The sequence below is a fragment of the Gopherus evgoodei genome, chromosome 4 (assembly GCF_007399415.2).
Source record: "Gopherus evgoodei ecotype Sinaloan lineage chromosome 4, rGopEvg1_v1.p, whole genome shotgun sequence".
Lineage (NCBI taxonomy): Eukaryota > Metazoa > Chordata > Testudines > Testudinidae > Gopherus > Gopherus evgoodei.
In genome coordinates, this window is record NC_044325.1 from 108,542,285 (window position 1) to 108,567,486 (window position 25,202).

General features: G+C 38.3%; 1 protein-coding gene across 1 annotated transcript in view; it reads left to right on the forward strand.

Moving 5' to 3' along the window:
* OTOG (otogelin) overlaps positions 1–25,202 on the forward strand; it is a 175,218-nt gene that overhangs the window by 98,346 nt on the left and 51,670 nt on the right. Inside the window, exons 32-36 of the mRNA XM_030560499.1 lie at positions 1,226–1,504; positions 19,115–19,232; positions 19,850–19,929; positions 20,495–20,656; positions 20,753–24,507. Of these exons, the coding sequence (XP_030416359.1) occupies positions 1,226–1,504; positions 19,115–19,232; positions 19,850–19,929; positions 20,495–20,656; positions 20,753–24,507 (4,394 nt within the window). The remainder of the gene's footprint in view (positions 1–1,225; positions 1,505–19,114; positions 19,233–19,849; positions 19,930–20,494; positions 20,657–20,752; positions 24,508–25,202) is intronic.

A 25,202-nucleotide genomic window follows, 5' to 3' on the forward strand; every position in this document is an offset into this window, starting at 1 on the left:
ATGTCATTTAGTCATCTGGCCTTGGAGGAGTCTACAAAGTCTGTATAACAATTTCTTTGCATCATCAGCCCAATTATATTGGAATTTCCTTCATGATTATCCACAGCAGCCATATAGATATGTAATTTGTAGTTTTATAAATTAGATAATAAACTGTATCCCAGAAAAATGGGTAAATTTTATTAGCTTCAGACCAGTGATAAAAGAAGACTAGGAGTTTTTGGTAATAAAGTAACTGTTATATACAGAGTAGGTGATACAAATTGCATTGCCAATGTACCCGCTACAGCCAGTAATAGAAAAGATACTCTCTTCCATGCAATTCTATGTTTCAAATAAATAAATGTTGTCATACTTGGAAGATAAGTAGTGCTCCAGAAATATGGTACAGATCATAATAAAACATCTGTTTAATGGAGATTATTTGTTCTCTGTGCCCTCTTTTAAAAGAAATATTATCCAGTCCTCAGGGAATAGTTGATTTTACAGTTGTTCTATGGTTATTTTAAACAGAATACCACAGTTTACAGAAAAATAAAATGAAGTAATTCTGTGAGCAACAGGTGCTCATAATGGACTCGGTTCTTTCATTGAGCAGTACCTTACTCTGCAAGTGGTCCCACAGAAGTTTGCTTGAAATCAGTGGGACTGTTTTAGTGGTAAAGTAATGGTCAGCATGTATAAGGTTGCGACAGTAGAGCTGTTACTAGTATAATGGTAGGCACATTCCAAATCTGTTTTTAACATTATTTGTCCTGAGGATGGCTGGAGAGCTGACTGCTTGGAAACTGAAAAACATGATCCTGCAAGCTGAATGTAAAATGCATTTTAGTTACTTCATTTTAAATGAATAATTGAGCTTTTGAGCTATGACTTCCAAATGGGCAAGCATAACTTTGTAAAACTGGTGAGACTGTATTTTAATTTTGGATAAAAATAAGGCTAACAAAGGTAGTGAACTGAAGTTATATGCTCAATGTGGGCTAGATTACTGCACCCTCATGTTGACAAGTACCATACCATGCATTATAGTCCTGTTGAAATCACTGGGGCTACCAGGTACTCAATATGAGTAAAGCCAGCAACATGTATGCATATTTAATATTTTTCCTTAAAAGAACTGGGCCAAGTTCATCCTTACTGTGCTATTGACTTTAGTGATGTTACACCAAAGATAAATCTGGCCCACTCTGCTTAGTCCAGTGAATATGTTGTGTTTTTTCAGATCCCAACTTGGTTTCATTTGAAGCAGCTGACCGACCAAATTATTTTCTTCATTTGGCTTCCAATGATACCCTGCTTCTTTCCAGATGGGAAGAAAGTGAAGAGTTCCACAACAGATCAACCTTTGCCATCCACAAGAACACATGGCTCCCAGGATACAGTTCCTTTGAGTCATTTGCAAAGCCAGGATTCTTCATCCACATTTCAGCTTCTTCAGTTGATCTTTTGAAATACAAGCATTCAGAGAAATTCAGACTGTCGACTCTTTTTAAACTTGTAGGTAGGTACTAAAATCAATATTTTATGAACTATAATTTACTACTTTAACCACATTTTGAAAGTGTGGGAGCTTTGTGGGCCACATTCTGCCCTCATTTGCATCATCCAGCATTACTCTTTTGACTGGAATTACTCTAGACTATCACTGGTATAACTGAGAATTTGTGGTCTGATTCTACTTCCTCACCTTTGCAAATTAGGAATAACTCAGTTGAAATTAATGGAGTTACACTTGTATAAAACCAGTGTAAGAAATATGAAAATCGGGGGTTGTTTGACATTAGAAACAATGGGAAACATACAGTAAATTGAAATTTAAGGGAGGATGTGATATAGTAATGATAGCAGTGGGGAAGATTATTTTGTTTACGTTCAACAGTTTGTAAAATACAGATTATTATATAGAGTCACACTTGCTATGGAGAGAAGTGGAATAAAAAGAACCATTTGTAGAGTGGGGTATAATAAAACACACACAGACATACAGATTAAAAAAATACATGTGAAAATAAAGCAGCTGAAGGAATGTGAACCAAATTGTGATGATTACAGTGAAGATGAATGTAGAAGGATGAAGTGAAGAGACACCATGTTGAGTTTCCCTGGAGAAAACATATTTCGTGTCTTTTCCATTTCCTTCTAGGTTCAGGAATTTTCTTATTTAATTTTTTGCATAAAGATTCCAGAATAGATTTTTGAGGAAAGTTGTTTAGGCTGACATGACTCTAATGTCATAGTAGAGGTTGAAGTACAACCTCATTCATGAAGCTTAAATCAATACAACCTGAATTGATAAAGAAGAGTAGTAGGTCTAAAGGAAAGTCTGAGCTTTAACATGGTAATGGTTAGTATCTTTTTCATGTATGTCAGTGAGGGGACTCTCTCAAGATAGATCTCTGCAGCGTTCCTCCTATCCTTGGGACAAAAAGGGCAAGGAATAAGTGGGGCAGAGCAGAGGACTGGCTATACTCTGCTGAATTGTTTCCTACAGACCCTGCCTATGCAGAAATTCAGTCAGGAGTTAATGTGACTTGGAACTGTATTAACTGTCTCTGGGTCCCCACAGTGGCTGCTATTAAGCAGGCACAAGCAGGCACCAGTCAATATAAGCTATGTTGCCAAGGGAGTAGAAGGTCAGTGGAGCCATGTGGAGCTCCATGTGGAGCCATGTCTGGTAAGCTCCTGTCTCTACAGATTTGTGAGTCTGGGAGGTATTTTTCCTCCTGCACACTTTAATGGTTCCCAAATCCCTCGCCGTGTGTGTGTGTGTGTGTGTGATTGTAGGGGGGAGATATTTCCCAGTAAATTCTGTGAGGTGAAACTCGTCCCTCCCCTTCCACAGGAAACTTCTCTGGGAAGGGAGTGATCTGGCCTAAGGATTTTAGCATTTGATGAGGAAGCCTAGTTTAATATCCTTCTATGAGTTGGGTGACTCTCTGAACTCAAGTGCACATTCCTCATGGGAGCAATCCACACCCAGCAATAAGACTAAAAATTGGTAAAGAAAATGACATTATTAGCCCAATTCTGGTATGGTCCTGTGCCTAGACACCTACCAAAATCCCATGGACACCAAAGAATTTATTCCAAACTGGTTTTGGCTCCTTGCAGAACTTATGGTGAGGCATTTCCATAGGCCATGCAGAACAGGAGCTCCAGTAGGACCTGCTGGGCACTCATCTCAGCAATAGTACTCATGCAGGGCGTATTCACACTTTTAGGAGTAATTTGAAGGGACTGCTGCTGGCCAAGACTCAAGTACACAATTATGCCATTTTAAAGAACAGACAGTGTTTCATCAGCTTGTGTGCTAGATACTTCAGAAGAGGAAGAAGATAATCACCCTGCATTTATCTCTGTTGATCTGTACTACCATTTTGTTAATTATAGATGGGCCTCAACTGTAAAATTCAGATCCTGGATTCAACTTCCCCACCCCCCATTACCCAAAAGATTCAAGGGTGTTTGGATCCAGAACTTTGGTTCAGGATCATATCAAATGTACCTATAATGATTTTATTTCTGTGGAAAGGTAGGAGTAAAGAATGAAGCAGCACTTGTAATACAGAGGGGATTCCTCTGAAAAAGCTAGAAGGTCCTTACAAAGAGGGTCCTTATAAAGAAATGTGTGATAGAGTAAAAGTTTGATTTCCCCCTCTGCCAAGATTTTCTCTGCAGGAGTTATTTATGGATCACTTAAACTCTGAGCTGTTAGCTTAATGGGCCTGATTTTCTGATAGATGCTGAGTGCCCTTAACTCCCATTGAAGTCATTTGGTAGCTACAGATACTTAGGCTCCCTAAAAATCAGGCCCAAATGCTTTTTCACAGAGCTGTGCATTGAAGGCTAAACCGTGGCTCTGTGTTATGTGGCAGTAACCTCTTGCATGATCTAGCTGCATGCCACACCGACTAGTTCTGAGGCTGTTCAGCCTAGTGCACAAGGAATTGTGGAGGATATCTGCTCCTTGGATTGTGTGCAGCTGCTCAGGAGTATAGGGAGCTCATGCATATGGACACAATGGCTGCCCCAAATTACAATACATAAATCCTGTAAACCCCATGGAACTGCTTCAGGAGAGTGAGAGAAAGGTTGACTGTATCACTGAGAGAACAGTGTTCTCTCCCTTTCTGCTGTCCTATAATTGCCATAGGGGATGGTGAATCTTCTGCCCAGTTGTTCCCATGCTTCAGTCCCTTGACGACCATTCCATTTTAGAAGGGTCAGCCAGGCAGCACTATGGACACTGGCTATGGATCACACAGACCATTCATTATCACCAGCTATGACTGTTCTGAAGGAGAGCGTGTCCCTCTATCCCCTTCCCCACCCACTGGGATCACAGAGAGGCTCTGCCTTTTGTGATGTCATCCCTCAGTCTTCAGCTGTCCTACGTGGCAATTGGGACAGGGAAGGGGAGGGATAGAGACACAGATTTCTCATTTGGGGCCCATGTGTCTGTTTCTGTAGGTGATTCTTGGGCAGTTACAGATCTTGTTGATACTGTAAACTGTTGCAATCTCTGTGCTGCATACATGTGTAGGGCCAGAATTTGATGCTGAATGCCTGTACTGAAATACCAGGAACAGATTTTTGAGATCTTGAGATTTTGAGGGTGCAAAATGTATATGAAAGATTTTTAGAGAGAGAGACAGGAAGAAGGTAGATGAGAGAAGATGATGGTGGGGATAGTACAGAGAGATTGGGAAGGGGAACTGGGAGGGAAGGAGTGTTGGGGAGAGAGCCTGGAAACTCAGGAGGTGGAAGAGAACACAATATAGGAAAAAGAAGATTATGAGAGAACAAAGATTATGTACTATAGAAAATTATAATGAGTGGAAAATAGAGTGAAAGACACAGGAAAAGATGGTTAAATACATAGGGAAAGAAAAGAAAAAACAGTGAAGGGAAAGGCAAAAGAACAATGCAAGGTAGGCAAAGTATTTTTAAATATTTGTACTTCATATAAAAATAGATGTAATAAATAATGTGTTGTAATTTTTTTTAATGGATGGGAGAGAATTCAGTTAGGTTCAGCCCTGGCTGGTTATGATGTTTGTCTCTTGATTCTGCCTTTTTTATGTGAAATATAATTCTGCTTCCTTTAGTTGCTACCCTCCTCCTCATCGACCAACACCCACTTCTTCCCTCTGTGGTTGCAACTATCAGTGTTCTGGTTTTTATTTTGAAAATATGGTTCACTTTACATTAGTAACTATTAACTTCCTTAATCAGACCTAATTTACAAACTGATTATTCAAAGTCACAAAGTCCTTTCAGCCACACACCCTGAAAAAAGCTTCAGCAGGTACGAAATGCAGTTGCCTGTCTTCTCAGCAATACAGGTTTCTGTGAAGACATCCACCTGGTGTTGTGCTCTCAGCACCAGCTCCCCACTGTACAGAATCCAGTTTAAGGTCTCTGCTCTGATATTCAAAGCTTTCCATTGAACTGGCCCTAGCTACCTGAGAGGTCACCTCTTCCTCTATAACCAAGACCTCCAATTACATTTATATTGTAATGGAAGAATGGAATTCTTAAATAGTAGCAACCATAAGTACAGGAGATGTGAAACCTTAGGAGCTGGATCTAGACTATGGAAATTACTCCCAATAGAACTGATAAAAAACAAACAACCCCCCCTATAAACTAATCTACCTATTTCTCCTGTAGATTTGGAAGAGAAAGGAAGATCATTATTGTTAACTGTTTTAAAATACTTGAGAGCTGCTATTACATACAGGGGACCTTATAACAACTTACCGAGATATAAGAAGCTATATTGGCCTGCAAAATAAAATAAAAGAGTGTGTTCATGAAGTAACATTTAGTTCAGCAACAACTTGCGTTGGGCCAAATCAGTTATATTGAATATGCTTAATTGAATATGGAGCTTAGTGGCAATTATTACTTCCTCAACGTGATGGCTTGTGTGGTATTCTAAAGTCATTTACAAAATGTACATTATTTTTTATATGGTAAGGATTTTTATGCTATAATTTTAAATGGATCAGTAACTTGTTTACTGCTGCTGTAGGAGTATGTTCACAGGTAGCCCTGAAGTGCAAATATGTGATATCAGTCCTTCATATTCTGTCTCTGAAATAGCTTTTGCAAGCAAAAGGAGGAAAATAAAATATTGCAACAAATGAGACATCATTTGGCTGTGTTGTACAGTTACCATTATAAACCTCTACTGTTAGGCACAGACAAATCTGAAACAGGCACTCACTTATCTGACAGAAGAGACCAACTGTATGCCTTATGGAGCACCCTGTTATCAAAACATTGAATTAAAGTGTTAATGGTGGCATTGTGAATCTGCCCATGTTTTGCAGTGCATTATGATGACAGCCTACTGCAGCTGTTGACTGGCACACTCCAACTTCATGAAAAATGACAGATTTTGTCATTGCCAAATGCCTGTTGCCTCCTGACAAATGCCTTTAATCACAGAGCTGCTGAAGTTTTGAATGGCAGAGTATATGGAGCTAATGCTGTTACCAGAACGTTCGTAAAACATCTCAAGCAAAGGCCTCTTTTTGGACATAACAAAAATGTTTCCTTGGTCTTTTATCTTTGGGGGGGAATGGAGAAAGTAAAAAAGTGCTACAATTCTCAGTGGTCATGCATTAACATAGAGTGGTATGGCTTTTCAAGTGTGAAGTCTTTGCCCTCCGGTCATTATGCCAAAAAATCCTATCTATGCTCATGGAAAACTGAAACAATTTACCTCAGCAAGTGGGATCAGATCGAATGATCAAGAGGCATTTCATTAATCACCACATCCGAAGGTTTGGGTTTCAGAGTTTTATAAGCAGAGAAACATAGAGCTCGAATCTTTCTCCGGCGTACTTTCACAGGACTCAGTCTGCTGATGTAGGGTAATTACATGGTCTAAAAATACAGCAGCATTTGTTTAAGTTAATGGAAAAGTTACACTGGCTCCAGAGTGCAGAGGCAAAGGCAGATTGAGTTTCCTGCTGACTATTATAAATGCTTTGCATATTAGATCAGAAATTTTCCAACTGGGAACTGCTATTCCTGAGGAACCAGAGGGTAAATACTGGGAGGAGAATAATAGGCCCTCTAAATCCCTTGGCCAGAAAACTCCTCAAGAGTCCTCTTCATGTTCTATGACGCACGTTCAGAAGGAAGAATTTGTAATGATCCAATTGCCACAGCAATAGACACATACATATTTGTCTGAAGTCTGCTGAAGTCGCTCTTTCTAGTTTCATAGCAATAAATACTGTAGTATTGAAATGCATTAGATGTAAATTAAACAGATGTGATGAAATACTGCAATACATTTTTCACAAATGACCACATGAATTTTTAAATGAAGTTGTTTCAACCATGCTCGTATTTGTCTTCTGCTCCTGTTCCTGAAAATGTTTGAGTGGTCATGCTGTTCATTGAATTTTAATATTCTGTGCACAAATGTTCACAGGAAAACAAATTTTAAATTTGTATGTGCCAGAATTTGCACTAGCAGTGGATGCATGCTCATCCAATTGAGTAAAAGAAATAAATCTTTATAAAGAACAGGAGTACTTGTGGCACATTAGAGACTAACAAATTGATTTGAGCATAAACTTTCGTGGGCTATAGCCCGCATCCAAAGAAGTACTCCTGTTCTTTTTGCAGATACAGACTAACATGGCTGCCACTCTGAAACCTGTCAAAAAGAAATCTTTGAGATTTACCTGATAAATCACATCTAAGTGCACAGGTCAAATGTCAAATAATAGCAGTCAATCCATAGAATAATACATTTGAATCTTTTGAATAACAAATAAATGTGAGGAAGTCACAATCTTTTCATCGATATATCTATTGTGTTCTGCAAACTTTTGTTCTTAATAAAACACTGCAATTTCTTACAACAGCTTTTCATCTGAGTATCTTAAAGCATTTTACTAATTTAGGTGTTTAACTATCTAATACCTCTGTGAGGAAAGCAGTAATATCCTCTTTTTACTATGAGGGAACTGAGGCACAGAGAATTTAAGTGACTTGTCTAAGCTCACAAGGAAATTCCAGAATAGAACTCAGAAGAACTGAGTGCTAGACTTTTGTCGAGTGCACAAGACTTCACTTTGATAATTTGTTATTTTTGCAAATAATAATTTGAATAATTACTCAGACATATGCATGGAATGTAGTCAATGAGGGTCATATGTATTTCTGTTTTGAGACCAGAACTGGATCTTTCTTAGTTAATTTTAATGATTGTATCTTATACACCAAGAAAGGATGTTAAAAAACTGGAAATGAAATTGATTTTTTGAGATATAAAATTACTTTTTTTGATAAAAGCATCTTTCATGTTTTATCAAAATGTACATACAGTCTATCAGTTTTCATTTCATTTATCTTTGTCTGTTTCTCTCTGAGAGACAAGATGGGTGAAGTATTATCTTTTATTGGGCCAACTTCTGTTGGTGAAAGAGGCAAGCTTTTGTGCTTACACAGAGCTCTTCTTCAGGTCTGCGAAACATACTCAGTGTCACACAACAATGGAAGATATCCCTCTGGATAGGGCATACTTTTAAATGTCCTTTTTTAGTTATAATGAGGTGCTCTTGAATTTACACTGTGCTCTTCTGTTTTGTTTAAGTCCAAGTGATCATTATTCTGGGCCTGATACTGAGGAACTACTGTGTACATTTGTGTGTACCTGCAAATCCCAAGTAAGTCAATGAGAACTACAGGTTCTCAGCATCTGTCAGCATCAAGCTGTCTTTACAGTGGCATCAGAACCTGCTATTTATATCACAAATGGGCATTTGACCTCCTGTGTTTGTATGAATAAGCAAGAAGAGATTAATCTGTTGTGATAGCAACAGTATATGCCTCAGAAATCACATCAATAGCTGTGAGGTAGCTAAGGCAATTATACCTGAGAGCTAGATAACTATGTTTTTGGTTTTGATTATATTTTGACCAGGGAAGCAGTTCATTCTGCCAGTATTATTTGCCTACAGGCTTCAGTGCAGGAGTTTAAAGTACATGAGCAGAGGTTATTGGTGCTTGCATGTGAGTGGGCAGATAGTTTCATTCTCCTTAGCATGTATCTGAGGCACTAGCCAATCTAAGTGGTGAAGCAGTGTTGAGCTGCTGTTATAAATTGATAGTCATGACTAGCACTGCCTGCATTCTGAGAAGAAAATGAAAACTAACAGTAGCAAATTGTATCCTTGAACAGTGGAAAATCTAAAGCAAAAGAAATAAGGAAAGAGTTTGAAAACCTGAAAACAAAGTGAAGGCATTATCTACACATGTAAAAATCAGTGAGTCTTAGACTAATGGAAAAATAATTATCATTAAAACAATTAGGCATGTGCCTCCTGTGAGGTTTTCTGGCTGCTTTCCCACTCCCTCCAATATTCCTCCAGTCTTCCTGCCTGCCTGTTCAGTTCTTTCAGATGCTGCCTGATCCTCAGTACCCTTTCCTATGTACTTTTGCACTTTGTGGGCTTTTTGGATTTGGATTTTGCTTATGCTAAGCCAGTGTTTAGCAAAGCAAGGAAATGCTGTAGTTTCATGTGAGTGTATTTGCATCAGATATGTGCTCCTCTATAAAGCGAGACACTACATTAGATACATATTTATAAAGTCACACAGCGTAGTCAGTTGCTGACTATATTTTACCTTCTTATTTGTGCAACAGAAAAATTGTAATAGAAGCAGACCAAGAAAGCAGGCATATAACTGGTGTATGGATTGCTGTAGGCAAGCTTGAGGCAAGCTGATCCTTCCATGTATTGAGCACCCTCAACTCCCACTGCAGCACTTAAGTCCTAGAGCCCAGCTTACTTTTGTATCTGTGATTTGTGTAATACATTTGGTCATGAAATTGCACATTTAGAGCCAAGTTTTGTCTGACTTTCAATCACTCCTGTGTGCTGCCTCCTCTCCCTAATTATTTCAATGCCTCCTATGAGGTAGGTAAATTAATATTACTATCCCCATTTCAAATGGGAAATAGAGGCCCAGAGACTCGGGTCACATTTTCAAAAGAGGACATCTATTTTGAGTGTTTCAGTTTTTGGGTGCCCAGTACTGAACACATAGGGCCTGATTTGAAGAAGTACTGAGCACCCCAAATTTTGGTTGAAGCCAACGAGAATGTTGGTTCCACAGCACCTCTGAACATCAGTCTCTGCTTGACTTAAGCTGGATACTCAAAATTAGTGAACACTGAAAAATGTGGGTCTAAATGACTCAAGAGAACATCAAGTGCATCAGTTATAGGGTTAGGACTCAGGAGAACTGGGATCTCAGTGTCATTATTTATTCTCTTGGTCAGAATATAAAAAAATAGTAGGATATTTATGATCAAAGAATAAATTTCAGACGTTAGGAAAAAGGGAATTAATATGTTAAAACCTATGGCATTGTGTATAGAGAACACAGTATTTCGCCAATATCCAAACAGCTGTGACAGAGCTAAATATGGTGTTTGATAAAATATATACAAATATTGCAAAGTATATGCCCCAATTCACATTAGAAATTTCTGTACTAACACGTTCATCAGCTGTGACTGACCTACTAAGGTGTTCAGCTCTTCCTCAGGTAGTAGAACATGGGTTTGGTTGGCATGTAAACTGGAATGATTGTCATCCAGAGAATAACTCCTTATTCTGTTAAGGATCTGTCATTTCACTGGATAGAAAGCAAATTATGATAGACTTCATCAGAAGATATGTGGTTTCCTTCAAATGCCATGACAAATCCTTGATAGAGAAACATATAAAACCTCTGATGTAAAAAGCTTAGCTCATTGTCAGTAAAATGAACATCACTGCTTTGTTTTGAGTGAACTGCAGTATCACCCAAAATACAATAAAGTGCAAGATGTTAGAGGAAGACTGTAAGCACTGTAAACATGGGAAGCATGACATGGAAATGGCTGATTAGTGATTAGTGATTTATGGCAACATAAAGTGCAGGTACTGTGATACAGATGAAATCCACAGTATCAGAAGCACATATAAAGAAGTTACATTTTATATTATGGGGGTACACTAGCTATAGTGACAATAAAAGTCTAGGTCCACTGTGGAATTTAATTTCTATAATTGATATAGGAGAGAGAAAAGTTTTTGTACCAGGCTGCAGAAATGGGTGCATAAGTGACTTTATTGATTTTTTTCCCCCTGGTGTTCCTTAATCCTTATCAATATTACTGTTCATAAACTGTATAGAGCAGTGGCGAAATGGAGAGGCAGAGGGGTCTAGTGAAGAGGGCACTGGATTAGGAGTCAGGAGACCTGAGTTCTGCTGTGTGATCTCAGGCAAGTCACTTCACCTCTATGTGCCTCTGTTTCCCGTCCCAAGTTTGGTCTATTTAGACTGGAAACTCTTTGGGTCAGGGACTGTCTTTTACTGTGTTTGTATAGTGCCTGGCATAATGGATCACTAATCTGATTTGGGGCCTCTAGACACTCCAAATAATAATAATTAATAATAAACAGAAGTAGAAATTTAATTGGCCCTATGTGACTTACAACTGAGATACACTTAACACAGTTCTCATGCTGGCTTAAGCACAGCATGAATTACTGCTGTGGTAACATAAAGGGTGTGGATATAGTAGGTGGGCTCATTATCTGTGTGCTTTAGTCTTATGAGGTGCTGCTGAGCATATTGTAGAATACGCTGATCTCCTGTTACAGTCTGTGGTAACTGAAGGTGTTCTGTGCTGTACTGGGTGGAAGGACTCCACCAGTTGCTTCAGTCTGCTCTAGTTTCTGGCCATCAGTTTATAGACATAGGAGTAAGATGTCAAAAACTGTATAATGCAATGCAGTGATCAAAACCCCAGAGAAAATTAACATGATTTGCCTGGCAAGAAAACATGTAACGTCTCAAATTGCAACATTAGTTGCTCAGGGATGAAACCTGGTAGGGAATTTATTGCACTCATTTGGAAATGGTGCTAATTAGGGCTGTCAAGTGATTAAAAAAATTAATCATGATTAATCACACTGCTAAACAATAATAGAATACCATTTATATAAATATTTTTGGATGTTTTCCACATTTTAAAATATATTGATTTCAATTACAATACAGAATACAAAGTGTACAGTGCTCACTTTATATTTATTTTTATTATAAATATTTGCACTGTAAAAATGAAAAATAGTATATTTCAATTCAATTGATACAAGTACTGTAGTGCAATCTCTTTATCATGAAAGTTGGACTTACAAATGTAGAGTTATGTACAAAAAATAACTGAATTCAAAAACAAAACAATGTAAAACTTTAGAGCCTACAAGTCCACTCAGTCCTACTTCTTATTCAGCCAATTGTTCAGACAAAAAGTTTGTTTTCATTTGCCAAAGATAATGCTGCCCACTCTTCTTGTTGACAATATCCCCTGAAAAGTGAGAACAGGTGTTCGCACGGCACTGTTGTAGCTGGCATTGCAAGATATTTGTGCCAGATACGCTAAAGATTCATATGTCCCTTCATGCTTCAGCCGCCATTCCAGAGGACATGCTTCCATGCTGATGATGGGTTCTTCTCGATTAAAAATCCAAAGCAATACAGACCGACGCATGTTTATTTTCATCATCTGAGTCAGATGTCACCAGCAGAAGGATGATTTTCTTTTTTGGTGGTTTGGGTTCTGTAGTTTCCACATTGTAGTGTTGCATTTTAAAGACTTCTGAAAGCATGCTTCACACCTCATCCTTCTCAGATTTTGGAAGGTACTTCAGATTCTTAAATCTTGGGTCGAGTGTTGTAGCTACCTTTAGAAATATCACATTGGTACCTTCTTTGCATTTTGTCAAATCTGTCTTGAAAGTGTTCTTAAAATGAACAACATACTGGGTCATCATCCGAGACTGCTGTAATATGAAATATATGTCAGAATGCAGATAAAACACAGAGGAGGAGACATACAGTTCTCCTCCAAGGAGTTCAGTCACAAATTTAATTAATACTTTTTTTTTTTTTAATGAACATCATCAGCATGGAAGCATGTCTTCTGGAATGGCGGCAAAACCATGAAGGGGCATACGAATGTTTAGCATATCTGGCACGTAAATACTTTGCAATGCCAGCTACAAAAGTGCCATGCGAATGTCTGTTCTTACTTTCAGGGGTCATTGTAAATGAGAAGCGGGCAGCATTATCTCTCATAAATGTAAACAAACTTGTTTGTCTTAGCGATTGGCTGAACAAGAAGTAGGGCTGAGTGGACTTGCAGGCTCTAAAGTTTTACATTGTTTTGTTTTTGAGTGCAGTTATGTAACAAAAAAAAATCTATCCTTGTAAGTTGTGCTTTCATGATACAAGTACTGTATTTCAATCTCTTTATGAGGTGACTTGAAAAAATATTATTTCTTTTTTACAGTGCAAATATTTATAATAAAAATAACATAAAGTGAGTACTGTACACTTTGTGTTCTGTGATATAATTGAAATAATTGTTTCAAAATGTAGAAAACCATCTAAAATATTTAATACATTTCAATTGGTATTCTATTGTCTAACAGTGTGATTAAAACTGTGATTAATCACAATTTTTTTAATTGCGATTAATTTTTTTGAGTTATTCGCATGAGTTAACCATTATTAATCAACAGCCCTAGTGCTAATGAATCTTAAGGCACAAGGACTCCCAAAATATGACTTGTAGCTTATGACACAAATTGGCTGCAGCAATATTGTGTTTAGAAGTCATTTGATCTGGATAGGCAGGTTAACGCACTAGACAGGTAGGAGTCACATCTGATGATATTACAATGAGTAAGGGAAGTGATGAATTCACACCACCCCAGCTAGAGCCCAGAAAGGCTAGAGCCTCAAGGAGTCCTAATCCTTCTCTGAGCTTCAGGGTGTGCAAAGGACAAGGAATGCACAGGCTTCACCATCCATTAGGATGATGTACCCTGCTTTTGCCTGGTGTGACTGGCCCATTATATGGATTGTGTTATAGGTGGGAAAAGACTTGTCCCCTATTAATGTGTGCACAGGACTGCAGTTATGACTGGCCTTTGTCTGGTGTGCACAGTAAAGGGGAAAGGCTCACATATTACACAGTTAGGACCCAGTACAAGTACATAGATAGTGTGACAGGGTCAGGACAGATGGCTACAGGAGCATGTTAGAAGGTAGATATATTAGTCCCAGATTAAGTAGATCCCTTTTCCCTGGGTAAGGTAACGGGCAGTTCCAGAACAAGCAGGAACTTACTGGAATCAATTAAGGCAGGCAGGCTAATTAAGACACCTGGAGCCAATTAAGAAGAAACTGCTAGAATCAATTAGGACAGGCTGGCTAATTGTTTAAAAAGGACCTCACTTCAGTTTGTAGCGTGCATGCAAGGAACTGGGAGCAAGAGGCACTAGGAGCTGAGAGTGAGAAGGCATGTTGCTGGAGGATTGAAGAGTACAAGCATTATCAGACACCAGGAGAAAGGTCCTGTGGTGAGGATGAAGAAGGTGTTAGGAGGAGGCCATGGGGAAGTAGCCCAGGGAGTTATAGCTGTCGCACAGCTGTTCCAGGAGGCACTCTACGCAGCTGCAGTCCACAGGGCCCTGGGCTGGAACCCGGACTAGAGGACAGGCCTGTATTTCCCCCAAACCTCCCAACTCCTGATCAGACACAGGAGGAATTGAGGGGAAGGTCTCTTGGCTGTTCCCCGACCCACATGGTGAATCTCTGAGGTGAACAAATCCGCCAATAAGCACAGGGCCCACCAAGATAGAGGAGGAACTTTGTCACAATAGATACATGCTTTCCCTCAACACTTCTGCACAAGTGCTAGTCACAATCTGGCCCTAACTGTGTGTGTATTTTCCCATAATTTTTCAATGCAGTTTGCCCGAGTCAGATATTTTGGCACAATCTCCTTCGGTACTCTACTCTCATACAGCTTTTTGGGTTAATCTAGTTTTCTCCCAAGGGATAACTATAATATTGCTTTCTGATCACTGGAAGGTATATCCTTCTTCTAATCCATTCCTCTGGAGGCATTTTAGTAGCTGACATGAGTGCTTAGATGCATTCGTTTTGTAATTTACACACTTACAAAAATCCAGCTTTGCTCAGTTTAACATTCTCATTTGTCTGAAATTCCCTGACTGGAATGGGAGATCTCCAGTGGCCACACAATTTTAATTTGCCAAGTGTTTACTCAGCAACATTCATAATTTCACCCACTACCTACCCATGTTTTCTGAGAAATGGAGAACAGACATGCACCCCTGTATTACTAGACGCTGTCTGAAAATGTCATTCATATGAGGCGCTTGGCACATGCCTTCAAGTACTCAGTTTTCCAGATTTTACGCATAGAGAAAGCATGTAATTTAAACGTGTGTTACCATTCCCCCGACTTGTCTGTTTAGTGTTATAAGGTGTACTCGTGAGTGATTTGAGAATAAAGTACTGTAAAATATGGGTAAATGCTCATAGTCATCTAGAGCAGGGGTTCTCAACTTTTTTCTTTCTGAGGCTCCCCCAACATGCTATAAAAACTGCATGGCCCACTTGTGCCACAACAACTGTTTCTGCATATAAAAGCCAGGAACAGTGTTGGGGACAGCAAGCAGGGCAATTGCCTGGGGCCCCATGAAGCTAAGTTGCTCAGGTTTCAGCTTCAGCCCTGGGTGGTGGGCCTCGGGGCCCTGGGTTTCAACCCCACGCGGTGGGGTTTTGGCTTTCTGCCCTGGGCCCCAGCAAGTCTAACGCTGGCTCTGCTTGGTGGACCCCCAGGGAACTACTGATCTAGATCATCTAATAATTTCAGAAAACCTCCAGTGTCTGTCCCATTCTGGAATTATAAAGTGCAGAAACACAGGCAAAAAAAAGTAAATATTTATTCTGGGAAATGGGAAATAAAAGAATATTTAAGGTATTTTCTCCAGTTATGGTTACTGTTTTAATAGACTATTTCTAGCACACACTTTGTCTATCTACTTTGCTCATGAACATCTTAAAAAAGGAAATAACATCTTTTTTTTTGGTTGTTGCTTAGTATGGTGATATGTCTTGCTGAGATTGGTGGGATATAATTCAGGGCTTTCTATTATGTAAAAACATCCTGGGAATTCAGTCAGGATGTGTGGTTTGTTTGTTTGTTTGTTTTAATGTGAGCATGCCTGGATTATATATAGGCTTGGAAGAATTAGATTTTTATAGGTAAATGGCAGTAAATATGGATTTCACTGTACTCACAAACCAATGAGAAAATATTTCCATTGATAATTGAAATTAACACATAGGCATGGTAAGAAAAATGCTACTTGAGAACTTAAGGATATTTACTTTGTATATTTTGACAAGTTGATGTTGACAATTTGTGTTTTAATGGTTATAAAGCTGTAACTGTTTGGATCTCAACATCTGTTGTCATTAAATAATTATTGTCTGACATACACCCCTTCTATAATTTCCTGCACCTATGAACATTTAAATACATAAACATTTAAAAATATTGCTTACAATACATCTATATTATTTGTCAAAATTATAAAATAAAAATTGAATTTTGCCAAGCCTAGTTTATATAGCAACCATGGTTATGAACCTGGGACACTGAGTTTACTAAACAGCTATGAAACCCATACATTACTTGGTTAGAAATATATGCTTTCTAAAGAACTTTGGGCTTGATTTTTAGAAGTGTTGAATGCTTGCAACTCTGTTTGAAGTTACTGGGATATGTAGGTGCTCAGACCCAATCTGTTTGGCTTTTATCTAATTTTGAATGTAGAACATATAATGGCTCCTGCCTGCATATCAACTCTGTTACACAGACTATAAAAACCTGTGCATTTAGTGAAAATTGTATGTAAAGTATTCCCTCCTCCCGTCACTATCAGATTTAAGCAACTGCAGATTCTCCCACTGGAACAGGATACACATCCTTAATAATTTACAGCAAATGTAATTTAGTAAATTCACTTGCTACTACAATAAAACCAGTGTTTCTCATAGAAATAACAATTCAGGGATATTATACAGACTGGTATTGTTAGAGGATAACACTAGGTGGCAACAGGTACACTCAATATAGAAAATGGGGAAGATATTAAAACTTGATTTACACATTCTCTTCTGCTCTATGAGAATTATTATTTTTATCAAGCAAAAGGGGACTTGTATTACTAGTAATAGTATAACAACTACCCATAAGTGCAGATGTACGTAGGCTGAAGAGACAAATTTTTGACATCTTTTGGAAAAGAGTCACATGTCTCTAAACAAGTGTAAAATAGCAGTGAATTAAAGAGCCTGATACTTCACACTCCTCACTGAAGCTAATATCAGTGGGAGCTTTTTCAGGACAGAAGTCTTGAATATCACTCTAAAAACAGGATCGTACATGGTAGCAAAACATATTTTCAAGTAATAAACACTGCTCCCCAATCTCTAACTCAAACGTTCTGTGTGGTGCAACTGCTCTGCATCAGGTTGCCTAGGTAGCATAATCTGGCCTGGTGTCCAGTTTAACCTGCTAAGGAAGGCTCATATAATGCACTCTTTCCTTGCTCCCACTGCCAGTGCGACCAGAGAAAAGGGGCTTGGGTTAGGATACCAGAATGATATTGTGACCCCTGGAAACATTTTTGGTTTCCTATAGTTGTTGAAGTCTAGCAGATCTTTGAGAAGCCCTGAGGCTCATCTAACATGGCACAAGGGGACTTGTGTGCAAACAGATAGCGCAGGATCAGGCTAGCGCAAAGGAGAACTTCAAGCAATGCTAGGTTTGTAATGAAAGAGATGCTGGGGCTCAAACAGTTTTTTTTATTTTCAGAACTGATGCAGCAAAGCCAGAGGTGCCGGGTTATAAATTACCAGGCTTAGAGGTGCCAGGATTCAGCCCTGCCACAAATTAAGCACTGGCCTTCAATTATGTGTGTGTGTGTGTGTGTGTGTGTGTGTGTGTGTGTGTGTGTGTGTGTGTGTGTGTGTGTGTTGTTTTCTTAACACTTCCTCTATGAAATGGCATCATTATTTAATAAATCTGTGAAACACTACTTATTAATGAAAATTTCCTAATTTTCTTCTCTGGCTCATGCACAAGAATTTCACACTTTCCCTAACTGCTTTTGCTATTTGTATGTCAATTTTGTGATTTTAATACCTTTTAATAAACACTGTTCTGCAAAGATGCTACTAAGGTGATGCAGGTGATTTTTTAAATTCACCATAGTATCGCTTTCATTTAACAGGACACCCTTTTTTAAAGTAATGTGTGAACTGTGATTGTAGTTTTCCAAGACTTGGAGTGGTGCTTGATCATGATAAACAGGAAAAATCTATATTACTTTTACTGTTTCTGTACTGCCTTTTTACTGTTTCTGAAACGATCAACCATTAAGAATGTATTTTTTAAATGTAATGATTTCTGATTACTTGCTTGTTTGAAATGGTGTTTCAGTTTACCTCTAAAGTAAAAGCTATCGCACTGTACAAACCTTTTGGAAAGTCTCCTTGTGTTGCCTAATTTTGCACACCAAATAGACTACTCTTGCTGATGCAACCTCTTTTAAAAAATATCATTAAAGTAGCACATTAAATAAAGTAGCATGTTCTTCTAAGGCTTTCATAGTAATGATCTTACTGAATCAACATTATTCACATTGGTTTCATGTTGTTTCCCCGCTGGAAATTCACAACAGTTCAGCCAGTTATCAGAAAAGTTATATAGTTTATTCTTTTATGAAGATTGTTTTAAAAATATTGCTGAATTTTCTGTTAATTCTTGCTGCACTGTCAGTCTTCAAATTGTTTTAGTATGCACTAGAAAATAGATGTCAACTAGAATACAATGTCACATTTTCTACTGCATAGTGTAAAACAGTTTGCATGTGTAATATACAGTGGATACACTTAATGTTCATTCCAGTTTCAGAGATATTAAAAGCTTCAAAGATATCCCCCATTTTAAATACAGTTAATAGAAATAGTAATATTTCTAAAACCAAAATGAACCTTTTAAGTGTGTTCACTATAGTGTGTACGTGTGTGTATTTTTAAAAATATAGATATATATATACACGCATATAAATGTGTGTATATGCATATTGTTGTGTATATATTTCTCTGTATGATAAATCATGTATTCTTCCAGATGCCAAATTTAAGTTTCCAGCCCATTCTACGTGTGAATGGCGTTATGATGCCTGTACAAGCCCCTGTTTCAAAACATGCAGAAACCCTTTGGGACAAAACTGTCAGGATATACCAAAGTAAGTATCTGCATTTTTCTAGAATAGAAGTATGTAATGGTAAGTACATATGGCACTGGATATAGTTCAGTGCCATGGTACCATATTCATTAATCAAAATTAAGTGAAGGAGGAAGTAGTGGAATTGTAGCCATTGTGGTAGCTACATTAAAGTGATGCCCTTGAATGGCAGTAATCTTTCAAGATAGTGGGTATCCTAAATTAAGAGCATCTTTGAAAAGATGTGGTAGTCAGCTAATGTCAAATAGTTCTGGCCCTGCTCCTCTCATGATGGCATTGCAGCAACCATATCTGTCCCTAACAAAACTATTGAACAAAATTTTATTCCAGAGGGCAATGGCTCTCTGGTATTTCTAAATGAAAATCTTTATTATTGGAAGGACCGACAATCATTCCAAAGATAGAGAATTACATAGTTCACGTTAGCTCAGATCTGCAAGAATGGAAACATGGTCAGCTGCATCTTGAAGAAATGTCCTGAGCTGATGAGAATTAGAAAGGTCCATTATCAGGGTCCTGTGCCTTAAATTATTTAGAAATGTAGAATGCTTTCTTAAAATTTAATACTTTGTCTATAACCGACTGCTTGAATAGTTAATACTATGTTTCTCTTTTAGAGTGGAAGGATGTGTCCCCATGTGTCCTCTCCATATGGTGTTGGATGAAGTCACTCAAAGATGCGTGTATTTTGAAGATTGTATGTTTAAAAATTTTCACTTCGTTATGTTTAATTTGATACTTAACTTATGGCATTATTAGATACCTAAACTAGTATAGCCAGAATTTTCAAACATGGTGTCCAAAGTTAGACATCAAAGTCCATATTTAGGGACCTACATAATGGCCTGATTTTTCAGAGATTTTGAGTCCTGGCAATATATCAGTGAAAATTAGGCCTCTTACTTTAGTGACCCAATGCAGTTTTTACATTTCTAACTTTAGATGCCCAAGTTCATAAATTTTGAGTTATCATTTAACATGCTTTTCAGTTGAAACAAATTTCTCTCCTAAAATATAAGACAAATTATAAAGAAAATTAAGAGGTTCCTTTTTCATAAATTTGCAGTAACATTAAATATATAGTCAATGCCTTCCCTAACTTTTTTTTCTTAGAAGCTCTAAAAAATATTAGAAACCGGAAGAAAGGAAAAAAAAATAAGATAGGACTAGATGACTTAATATGGATCCCTTCCACCTCTAATAGCTTAATGATTCCAGTATAATGATTCACAAACTAACATCTATTTTTTGTCTGGTTTTAGGCATTGAGCCTTCAGTTGATGTTCGCCTTTCACCGTCCACTATGAGAACACTAACTCTTTCACATGTAACTTCCAGTTCTTTCAATGTCTCAGTTGCAGCAGTTCTGAGTAAAGTAGTAACTACATCTCCTGTACCTGAAACAAAAGACACAAAAACAACACATGCATCAAAGTGGCAATTCAGTGCAACCATAGAAAAAACTAAATTTTCAACTGTTCTTATTCCTAATACAACCGTTTTAACCACAACTATATCACCAAATATTTCGACATATTCAGCTGGAGCTACATCATCCGGCAAAAGCACTATTGCAATGCCTGTATCACCAAAATCTAATATAAGCTTCCCTTCAGTACTTGATGTTTTTCCACTGACAACTCCTGCCACTACAGAAATCTCTACAGGTATACAAGCAATGAGTGGTACCACTGCTAAGGTACTGAGTGCTACAGAGCCTGAAACTGTAACTACAACACATGCAGTGACTGAAATCATTGAAACAGAAGGCAAACCAACATCTACTTTTATTTTAACTGGGACATCGTCAATAATAAGAGTAACAGAATCACCAGTCACAACTACTGCAATATCGGAAACATCAGAAATAGGGATACGTCCCACAGTGGAAACAAAACTAAAACCAGAAAAAACTATAGCCCCTTACTTGGTATCAGCCACAGAACAAACCACCACATATTTCACCAAATACACTATGTCACCATCTTTGGAAATCTCTTATGCACCAACAACAAATCAAACAAGAACTTCAGAAGGAACAAAACCAAGTACTGAACAAACTTCTTCCATATTAGCTAATGTCACTGAAACTTCATTTTCTCCTCTGATTACTACATTATTTACACTGAAGCCACCAATGACTTCAGAAACAACAAAAGGAACAGTTGCTTTAACCAAAGAAGAAACAAAGACCACGTTTTCCCTGCTATCTACACACCCTGTTCCATTATTACATGTAACACTGTCAATTACTGAAACTCCTACATATATGGTTCAAAACTTGACAGGTAGTGCAGGGGTATTCCTTGCCACAACTCATGGTGCAAAGACAGCAACTCTGCAAACTAAAGAGATGTCACCGTTGTTGTCATCATCATCCTCAGGAATAACTGGCTTCCTATTTACAACCGATGAAAAAGAAATAATACAAGCAACCACAAGTGTGGAGCAGCCATCAAGTTCATATTTTTCTCCATATTCACTGTATTCTAGTTCAACTACAACTGCAAAACCCAGCACTCTTCCTACAAAAAGGCCTTCATTGTCCGATATAAGTGCTGCTTCTCCAGCTTTAGCAGAATCAAAAGAAACTTTGCAAACAGCATCAACTACTCAATATACACCATTCATAGTTCTAAATATGACAGAAACCCTGACTACTTTGTACACTAAATATCCTGTTTCATCTCCTACTTCCAGAGTTATTCCTTTGTCCACAAAAGTAACATCTAAAATAATAGGCCCCTATGAATTATCAGCAACGTCAACTACATTCTCACAAAGAACATCTACTAAATACAAATCACCTCTATTTCTTAATACAACAAAAATGAGCATTGCACCCTACACTATTAGAATGACATCAGCAACAAAAACATCTTCTTTAGCAAAAGAAATCATGGATTTGGTCCCTACAATTCCATTGGTAACTAAACAATTGGAAACAATGCAAACAACATTCATCACTGAATCTCCATATACTCTTCTTAATGAGACTGAAACAACAAGGATCATTGTCCATCCAGATGAAGCACAAACAGAAAAAATTACTAGTGTACATTCCAGAAAGCCAGCTACATTTTCGTCACCACCAGCAAGCTCCCAACCGCCTTTCACTACTCTGCTTCCACTATCCACATTTAGAAAAGAGATATCAACGACAGCCACTAATTCTGTGCACACATCATCTGAAGCTACTGTTACAATGACCGTAACTTTATACCCAAGAACATCAGTAGTAAAATCTACTTTTTCAACAGAAGGAAAGACTCCCCATTTGACTGCCTCAACCATATCCACTATAGAAGAGCAACCAAGTTCATTAACATCACCATCACCTGCGGAACTGCCAGCAAAAGTCACTTTGAATATTACTGATGCCACAGTATCCCCATACTCTGAATTCAGCAGCAGACTAATAACTAGTAAAAAAGTGACAGCAGTCAAAGAAAAGTCAACTTTGCCCACTTCTGTTACACCTCCATTAACAAAGTCACCTCTCATATTCCCTACCGCTCAGCATCTGGCAGGTACATCCGTTTCCCCATACACTTTATCACAAAAAATACCTAAGGAGCCAGCCACTTCAAAGCACCCAGTACAGACTGAAACAGTTTCCACAGTCTCAAAGCCTACAGTTAAAACCATCACAGAAACAATAAAACAAACAGCATCTACAACTCAAATATCATTAATCAAAGATTATACCTCCTTTGCTACGACTTCAGTAGGTACTTCCTCTGTTCAATCTTCATCAGCAGTGATGGTTTCTCCACAGATCAGAGAGGAATCTGCTATACCACGTTTCACTACCAAATTAACAATAGAACATATTCCTTCAACTCCCAAACCTTATTTGGAAAGCAAAAAAAGTACCACAATTTACCAGCCTCCAACAGAAATTTTGACCACCACTGTTCATCCAAAAGCTGTCTTTAGTACAACAGAATCTATAGGAGAATTCACCACCTTGTACCCATTCCTAACTACCTCCCGACCTGCAGTGGCTCTTTCAACATTATCTCCTACCTCAGTAGTTCCAGCTAAAGTTCTTTTGACTACTGAAAAAGAGTCATCCTTAACTGATACTGTCGTGCAGACTTACGTACCGGGAACTGCCTCAGCTTTGCAGACAAAACTCCCAACTTCAACCAGAAAAAAAATAGATTTGACTGTCAGCACAAGACCCCTCTCTTTTTCATCGAAAGTAATTACAACTGCATCACCATTAGCTACAATGAAAAAAGAATTTCCATCATTTACTACCCAAAAGTCAGATTCCAGTTTTGAATCCACAAAGCAGACAGCAGTTACTGAACCAATAGTTTCTAGTCAGACACCTACAGTCTCTATAGCCATATTTCCTTTATCAAAGTTAACATCTCCATCACTTATTCTACCAGAAACATCAGAAACTCCCATCACAATGGAGGAGGAGTCATTAGCAGGTGCCCTTTTAACACCAGTGATCTCAGCAGCATCCACGTCAATGGGCAAAAGTGCTACAGAAAAGACTGTGGTGTTGTCTAAGCATGTGCCACTTTCAACTACTTCCTACAGTTCCACATTCCAATCAGGAACAGTGTTACCAGATACCACACGTTCTTTGACTACAGCCATTGTTTTAGCACCTTCATCAGTAAGTAGTGTAACAGCGGAAAACATCACTACAACATCAGCTACTTCAGGGAAAACAGCAGCAATAAGAGAAGCCATCACCACCTCATTGTTTTCAGGGAAACCCATATATTTTTCTGTTGCTTCAGAAACAGAAAAAGCCATCACCTCTGAAACAGCAGAGCCTGCAGGGCCAGTCCTGGTTACAGAATCCCAGTCTCTTTATACGCCAGGCGTCACAGATTTGATTACCCCCACCTTAAAAACAACACAGACGTTTCATTCTCCATATTTCACAAATATAACTGCTGTGCCTCCTAAACTAGGTGTATCGGTTTTATCCACCATATATTCATCCTCTGAGCAAAAAACTGCCTCTTCTAGTGCTGCATCATCAGGCACTATTCAAACTCCAAAACTTGGAACACTGTCTGTAACTGAGGTCCACACACCCTCAGAGAGTCCGATGTTAATGATGCCAACCCACTCAAATGCTACAATGGCTGCATCAGTTCCTTCATTTGCCTATTTATCTACCAAACCACTTCATGAGTCTGCTACAGAGTATTCTGGTGGACTAACAGCTGAAGGTATCTCAGGAGTCACAGCATCAGTTTTCATGCCAGCTAGAGAAACAGCAACGCTCCAAACTTGTGTAGTGAGTAACGTTGTTCATGGTTATCTCTCTGCCCATGTGTAAATAGACGGGAATGTAGATTTATGTATGGATAAGTTCCCTTACCAGTAGTGCTGAAATAATTATTTATGTGCCATATACTTTTATATTCAGTATTAAAAATATCTATCAAACTATGGGGCCAGATACCTATCTCAATTACATGTGAGTAAATCTAGAGGAACTCCATTGCACTTAGTGGATTTCATAATTACTGCAATGTAATGCTGCTTTGGACCTCAGTTTCCAAAAGGGGTGATTTTTCATGGAATACCTTTGGCACCATGTGCCATTTATGTTCCTCAGTAGAAGGGATCTTTTGAACCACAATCTACCACTTTCTGGCAGATTGTTTCCTGTCATGACTATTCCCTAAACTTACTCAGCCATCTTTGCCATCTCTATGATCCTTGCATACTTCTTTTCTGTATTTCTGCCTGATGTATTGTCTAAAATCAATAATGTTGTTCTGGAATTTAGAACAGAACCGTGGTTTTGTACCATCTTCACAAATTGTGTAACTTTCAGTGGTGCTGAGCACCTACAGCTTCCATTGCCTTCACTGGGGTTTGCGAGTGTTCAATGTCCCTGAAAATCAGGCCTACTTGTCTTTTCAGTAAGCGTTCTGCAAAGTTGTGTCTTTAGTTTGATAAGAATGGTAACCTATGTCTTTTAAA